This window comes from Octodon degus, unplaced genomic scaffold (genome assembly GCF_000260255.1).
Source record: "Octodon degus isolate 3935 unplaced genomic scaffold, OctDeg1.0 scaffold00328, whole genome shotgun sequence".
Lineage (NCBI taxonomy): Eukaryota > Metazoa > Chordata > Mammalia > Rodentia > Octodontidae > Octodon > Octodon degus.
The window spans coordinates 927,706-935,653 of record NW_004524904.1 but is presented as its reverse complement, the minus strand read 5'-3'; the positions used below and the strand labels follow the sequence as shown (position 1 = coordinate 935,653).

General features: G+C 39.8%; 1 protein-coding gene across 1 annotated transcript; it reads left to right on the top strand.

Annotated features, from left to right (window-relative positions):
• The first annotated feature begins 6,496 nt into the window (after window positions 1-6,496).
• Window positions 6,497-7,447, top strand: LOC101559824 (olfactory receptor 63-like). The gene has a single exon (XM_004647808.1). The coding sequence runs from the start codon at window positions 6,497-6,499 to the stop codon at window positions 7,445-7,447; it is 951 nt and encodes a 316-aa protein (XP_004647865.1).
• The last annotated feature ends 501 nt before the right edge of the window (window positions 7,448-7,948 follow it).

Here is a 7,948-nt window from a genome sequence, read left to right as displayed (position 1 = left end):
AGGAACTCTGAAACAGGCGTGGAGCATTTCACTGACCTTACAAGGGCAAAACGGAGGGGAATTGTGGGGCTGGGGCTGCTTCAGAGAGTCTTCCTCCAGAATAGTGCATAGCAAAGCCATGGGGTGGGGCTCTCAGTCATGCCCTGAGAGCCCAAAAGTATAGGGCCACTGACCTAGAACACAGGGTTGTGACAGACACTATCATATGGCATCAATGCAATGGACTGAAGCTTGGCATTACTTAGAAAACCCCGGACTGTCAGGCCCTGTGGTCAGCATCCTTGCCCAATGTGTCCAGGAGATGAGGAGAAAAGGTGGAGTGAACTAACATTACAGGAATCCTTCTTTGCCCACACATTCTGTTTTTCATGTTTTGTTTTGCTTTCCGTGTGTGTGTGTGTGTGTGTGTGTGTGTGTGTGTGTGTGTGTGATAAGACTGGGACCATTTTTATCATAGGGCAATATATCTCTTCTATTAGCACCTGTTTTCCTTAGCACATGTTTGCAGTGCATGAATTCACCTTATGGAGTAGGTTCATATACTTAACATTTCTTGATTCTTTTTATCTCTCATTCTCTCCCCAGCTCACTTAGATAAGGAAAAACTATTGTATTTTTAGTGCACTATACAGAGGTACACTACTCATGTCGGACCAGCTAGTCTCAACTACACAAGGGTGTGGAAGCTGACTGAGGAGAGAGGCAGGGCTGTCCAGTTCAACCAGAAGACAGTAAGTGCAGAAAATACCCAAAAGAAGCCCCCGTTCAGTTCCCAGCTCTAAATCGCCTGCTTCTGGGATGTCTTCAATCTCCACTCACTTCAGAGAAGAGCAATACCTGTCTTTCCACTCTGATTTCCCTCAGCTCTTATCCTCCTTGTACCCCTGTTTTGTCCTCAAGGGTCTGAAAGTATCTCTACTCACTCTTCTCTGCCCCAAGATGGGGTTTTCTCCACTGGGTCAGGGCTGCACCATCTCTAGGGACACACAGGAAACAGGGAGCCTTTGTGCTACGCTGGATGATGAGTGAGAGGTTCTAGCCCCTGGGGCTCATCTAAATCCCTCCAGGATTTCCCAGACTCCGAGCCACACCCTGCAGGTTGGCCTCCTGAAGATGCCCATAGGAATGGCCTGTGCACAAGCACACATCAGCAATAAGGCACAGAGCTTCAGTTCAGGTATCCCTTCATCCGGCTTCTGCACTTGCCTGTGAATTTTGCAAGAGAAAATCAAGTGAGGGATTTTTTTTTCTGCATTATTGTTCTGGTTACTTCAAAGGAGAGGAAGCCCAAGGAAAAGGGGAGCAAGAAAGAGTGTAGGACAGAATAGCAGAAATATTGGACTATAAATACTGGCTTTAGGATTGTGTGCAGAGCTGGAGGGAACATCTGGGGACACTGCCTGAGATACTGGTATTCTCCCTCTGGCTGCCTTGTCGCTGAACCAGCTCAGGTGCCCATTGAAGTTGCTAAGTCAAGAAATTTCAACTACCATAACAGTAACTGTGGGTGTTGAGCGTTTAGATGTACCTGTGAATGTCTTCTCCAGCATGGAGGGAGGGTGAGTTTTGCTAGCTTTTTGTAGGTGGGAGGACAAGGATATTTCTGAACATCATACAATACACAGGACCATCCTCGGAGGTGTTGCCTGCCCCAGATGTCCTAGTGTTGATGTTGAGGTCCCTGGTGCAGGTGCACTTCCAATGCTTGGTGTCCCTGTTTGTCATTACTGGAAGATAGAGACTAGTTTTACTTATGGGACTTGTATACTTCATGGGCCTTGCAATATTGGGGTTCAGGGCAGGAGTTTATCCTGGTTTTTTGTTTGTTCACTCTATATCATTTATACAATTCATTGACATTGCTACATGTGTGTCATGCTTCTACCATGAGCTCTGTGTTTTGCAATTTTTCTTACCTTCCTTTCACCTAGACATAGGTGAGGTTTGTCCAATTTCTTCCCTAAAGGAAATGCAGCAGGAAACATTCCCTTACAAAGTGTCCTACAGATGGGCTGAGAAGCCTTCATTAATACCCAGGAGCAAGTTTGCTGGTGATGGATATATACACATGTAAATTCTCATTTTCATAATCTATACTCTTGCCAACAATGTGCAAAAATTATTCCTCATAGTCTAATAAAAATGAGGAATTTCTTAATTTTGGAAATGCTCACATGCTGCGAAATTTGGTTGCTCCTTTTCATTTTTTCCTTCTTTCCCTCCTTTCTCTTTCTTTTGAGTCTTTCTATTTGCCAAACACCTCCTGAAATTTTTTCCTCACCTCCTGTGCTCAGTTTTCGGCATTGAAGTTCCAGCTTCTTGATGTAACTGGTTATTTTTTGTTTTACATATTATTCTTTTGCCAATTTTGGAAAATGCATGTATCTTTCCCAATTATCCATCTGAACTTTACCATGACGTAAGATATCTTTTATTAATGTTAAGCTACAAGATATTTTTAGTTATCTTGGCATTTTTTTTACATATTGAAGACTTTGTCAATCACAAATCACAAAGTTATTCTCCTATACTGCACTTTAGGCTTTAGAACTTCATGTGTCTACATTGAAACCACACGGATCCCAACTTTGTAGTGTGCTGTCTGGAAAAATCAGACAGCTTGCTTCAAAATAAGAGCGATTTTCTGCCACAAACAAGTGAATATTCTACCTTGCATCGTCTGGCTTATCATGTCTTTCAGTTTAAATAATGCAGCAACACACTTTGAATTTTTTAAACAATGGAATCTGTCTGTATGCTTTTAGGTTCGCACTTTTAAGTCACTATGAATCTCTAGTGTGCATCCTTATCTGGGAGATGACAGTGTCCAGATTTAAATCAGATTTTCAGAGATTGATAGAATACTGCACTTTTATTTTTATGAATAAAATCCAAGGAATTTGGGGTATTTTAGGATATTTGTAAATATTTTAGAAATTTGGGATACTTTCAGTTTGGGGACGTCTGGTCCAACCTGCAGGTATACTCAGGTCATCTACAATATATCAATGTTTAGAAATCTTTCAATCTCTTTGAAAGATTTGCTGATTTGGGGTGAAATTCTAGACATTTCATTTGAGCAGCCTTTTGAAGTGTGCTGCAAACCTGGGTCTTTCTGGGTGTGGGTGAGTCCCTTGCTTTCCAGTAAAACCTGAGGAGGTATTTTCCTCAATTAATCCAATATATTTCCACAGATTAAATGAAGAAGACAGGTGCATCCTGCTATCTTTTTCCAATAAGAGAGAGGACATATTAGCTAAAGCACTGAATAATTTAAATTATTTTACTTTTTAATTTTGAATATCATAAAAAAAACTAATGTTTTAACCAACTTAAACAAAAGTACTGAGCATTCTTAGACTTATGGAGTGTAGAGGAACCATGAAGCCTGACTGTTTTGGAGCTGTTTATTTTAATATTTTATTTTATTTTGAAGAGTAAAAACAAAAGCAAGAACAAAAATCAGAAACAAAGACAGTAACAGGGTAACATATTCCTAACTTATTCTGCTATTGGGAAATTCCTGCTTTCACATTCATGATGTATCTGGAATGGTAAAAGCTTATGTAAAACTTATGAGAAACACAATGTTTGGGTTTTTTTCAGAACTAGGGATTGAACTCAGATCCTTGCATTTGCCAGTCAAGTGCTTATCCTACTGAGCCAACTCCCCGGCCCTTTATTTTGTTTTGTTTTTGCTAGCTCATCCTGCCTGCGGGAGCGCTGTGCTCCTGGGTGTTCTAAGGAGTCTCATCCTGATTCTCATCATTTTTAGCTAGTGATCTTGTCTCTTAGCTTGCTCTTTATTGGTGCCTGTTTTCCTTGCCTTCATAACTTGGGCTTCAGCTGACAGAACAGCAAACAGCGAATGCACTTGCCTTGTTCCTGATCCTAAAGTAATTCTTCTACAGTTCTCCATTCGGGGTCCTGTGCACTTGTTTTAGCCACTGGTGCTGAATTGAGGTATCTCCCTTTTGGTTTGTGTTCTGAAGAGGCTTTCAAAAAGGTCACTGAAATGTAGTTTTAGAAAATGTTACTTTGGCCAAGACTGGAATAAGAGTATGAATTTTCTAATTGTTGCAATAATGATATGTCTCAGGTGCCAGAGCACTTTTGTCAGGGATGAGGCTCCCCAACACCACTTAATTATTACAAGCTTTTTCTACTGCATGATTGTCCTTCACTAGATTATGTTTATCTCAGATTTCAAGACCTGCTTGCATAGGTGAAGTGGGATTATCTTTTCCTGTGAACATTTTCACCTGCTTTAGAAACAGATCCCCTTAACCTGATGAGATGGGCCGTACAGGCTTCTCCTCTCTTTCTACGCAGTTGGAGAACATGTAGAAGATGCTAACCATCTGTCCCAAGGGATAGTGACTCACTTGCAAGCCTAGGAGAGACGATTTTAGCACAGAAGGTCTTTGAACAGCATTTCAATGACCTGACCACATGTTTTACTCTCTAACCCCCTTTTTTTCTTGTATCTGGCTTGCTTTTTTTTTGCAGAACCAGAGATGAAACTCAGACCCTTGCACTTGACAGGCAAGCGCTTTTTCTACTGAGCTATCTCCCTGGCCCTCAGACTTTAATTTTAAAGAAATTATCTAATATCTAAAATTTATCAAACAGTAATTTTGTTTCTGTTTATTTTTAAAATATCTATGATTGTCACAATTATTTCTAATTTTTTATTTTGTATTTCACTATTGTCACTTTGTTCTAGTTCCCACCTTGTTAATCATGCCAATAGCTTCATTTTAGTTTCATTATGTATTGGTTTCCTTTTCCTGAAGTGTCCTGGTAAATAATTTGAAGTTTCACTCAAAGAATGGGTTTAGACTAAGACTTGGACTTTTGGTGCTTAAATTATTATCTTATTGTTTGTATTTCTTAATTCAGTTTATCTTTACTACTTAAAACACTAATATTTTTGCAGTAAAACACGTGATACATGAAAGATCCTCTGATTTCTGATGTCACTATGGTGGCATCTGTATAAGAGTTTTACTTTGAAATGTACTGAACACTGTTATGTCCTAATACAAATACCACTTTTGCAAAAGATGTATTTTTTTGGAAAAAAATTATTTGGAGGGCTGGAAATGTAGACTACTAGTAGAGCATTTGCCTAGTATGTGTGAGACCTCATGTTTAATCTCTTGCACTACAAAAAATTATTCTATAAAATTTTTATTCTATAAGAATTTATCAGTATACTTCATGGCTAACATCTGAATACTATCACCTGCATAACAATCAATAATTGATAAATTACATTTCAGAATTTTATCTTAAAATTTTAATTATAATCATCTACACGTTGTTGACTTAGGTATTTCTACACTGATTAAGTTGTTTTATTTATTCCTTGACCTTTCAGGTAAATTGTTATTGAAATTTATGATTTCCTATTAGTTCTACAATGCTATTCTAAACAGCATAAATTTTGTCAGTTGAATATTTGAAAGTGTGTGACTTTCAAAATTTCAATATATATTTAGAAACTGTAAACATTTTGCTTTATATCAAAATCAGACCACATTTAAAATGTGTTTATTCCTTAATATTACTGATAGTTATTCATTCACACCTAAAGTTGTCTCTATTACTTTTAAAACACTTTCAAAGTGTTTTATTTAGATGCTGATCTAATCTCGTACTCTAAGTCTCATCTGTTAGGTATATGCTTCCTCCATCAGCTATCCAAAGATTACTACTCTTTTGTAATCAAGGTTTTCCTCTTGTCAGAGTTTTCACCAATAGACACCTTTAGAGTCAGGCTCCTACACCATTTGGCCACTATCCCATGACTTAGCAACTTCATTTCACCTTGGTACAGGACAACCTAGGTCTGTGTCCATATTCAGAACACTAAGCAGCCACTGCTGCAAGCCCTAGTTTTCAGTGGGCAGAGGGACAAGTTGTCGTTCTTTTCTATTAATATTTCTGCATAAATATTCACTTGGTGAATTTATCCAAGCATTTTTCTATAACATTCAGGCATTTTCATCAGCTTCATTTTTAAGACCAGTAAGCATTTGGGAAGAAGTGACTCCTCCTGATAATACAGAATAAAAATAGTGTAAAGCAATTAAACTACAAAAAGTTTTAGAGAGAAAAATAAAATCTTTTGAAAGTCTAGCCCAAATCTATCTTTGCTAGAACCAAGATAGAATCAAGTGTATCAAACTCCAATCATCCCAGCCTGTCTGTAGAGGTTTCACAAGTAGGCGTTTTCATGTATAATCTTCAGTGCTGATAAAAAAAAATAATAACTAGGTAATCTGTCTTAAACTTTAAATGTACCTATTTCATTCTATCTACACAATATAGAATGATATGAGCCATTGTTTTACAGATGAGGGAAATGAGAACAAAAAGTTCAACAGTTGCTCAATAGTAGAGTTCTGACTTTGCCTTTTGACCTGTGCCAGAGCTTAAGTTTTCACCATGGTGCTTCCTTCCCAGTCCTGCTCTCCCCAGACACAGCAACATGCCTGGCCAAAATTACAGCACCTTGTCGGACTTTGTCCTCTTCGGCTTCTCAGCCTTCCCACAGCAGTTGCTGCCGGCACTTTTCCTGCTCTACCTGCTCATGTACCTATTCACACTTCTGGGGAACCTGCTCATCATGGCTACTGTGTGGACACAGCGCCGACTCCACACGCCCATGTACCTCTTCCTGTGTGCCCTCTCCACCTCTGAGATCCTGTTCACCGTTGTCATCACGCCCCGCATGCTGGGCGACCTGCTCTCCTCTCATCACTCCATCACTTTCGTGGCCTGTGCTACCCAGATGTTCTTTTCCTTCGCATTCGGCTATGCCCACTCCTTCTTGCTCATGGTCATGGGCTATGACCGCTACGTGGCCATTTGCCACCCACTGCGTTACAATGTGCTCATGAGCCCTGCTGGCTGTGCCCACCTCATGGCCTGGTCCTGGGCTGGTGGCTCAGTCATGGGGGTTATAGTGACATTAATAGTTTTCCACCTCACCTTCTGTGAGTCTAACGTGATTCATCACATTCTCTGTCATGTGTTTTCCCTCTTGAAGTTGGCCTGCGGGGATGAGACAGGCTTCATCACCATGGGTGTGATCCTAGTGTGTGTCATACCCCTGATAGGCTGTTTATCCCTCATCATCCTCTCCTATGTCTTCATTGTGGCCACCATCCTGAGGATCCCCTCTCCTGAGGGTCGGCACAAGACCTTCTCCACGTGTGTATCGCACCTCACTGTGGTAGTCGTTCACTATGGCTTTGCCTCCATGATCTACCTCAAGCCAAAGGGACCCCATTCAGTATACACTGACACTCTGATGTCCACTACCTATACAGTGTTCACCCCCTTCCTCAGCCCAATAATTTTCAGCCTCAGGAATAAGGAGCTGAAAAATGCCATAAATAAGACTTTCTATAGAAAATTTTGTTTGCAGATCTCCTAATGGTCCTGGTCAGTCTTTGGGTGGTGAAACAAGGGAGTGGAAAGCAGAGAATCTCCATAGAACCGTTAAACAGATCTAGGTTTGTGTAAAGACCCATATCAGCTGGCGTTTGACATGTACCAGCTGTTGTTTCTCTCAGCTTCTTTCTTAGGCTCAAGCAATCATGATTTTCTATTTCTTTTCTTATGATTTTCTATTTCTGACCAGGTAGGATAGAATCCCTCATGGTACTTGTGCCTAGCATGGTGCCACTTGTATAGGGCACTTGAGAATTATCTTATGTACATGTAAATGCTACATATATGATTCTGGGATAAGAAATCAACAAATTTTCCTAGTATAACAAAGGAACAATTTAATAATAGTCACAAGCATCAGGGTGCATCAACGTTTATCTATGTATGAGGAAATATGTTCAGTGTTCCATGAAAATAATTTTAATCAGGAGAATTACACAAGCAACATTGAACTATTCATCTCAAAGACAACTGTTTACTATTA

What these genes read in the sequence shown, in the direction of transcription:
- LOC101559824 (XM_004647808.1), top strand. Translation starts at nt 6,497, where the DNA reads ATGCCTGGCCAAAATTACAGCACCTTGTCGGACTTTGTCCTCTTCGGC.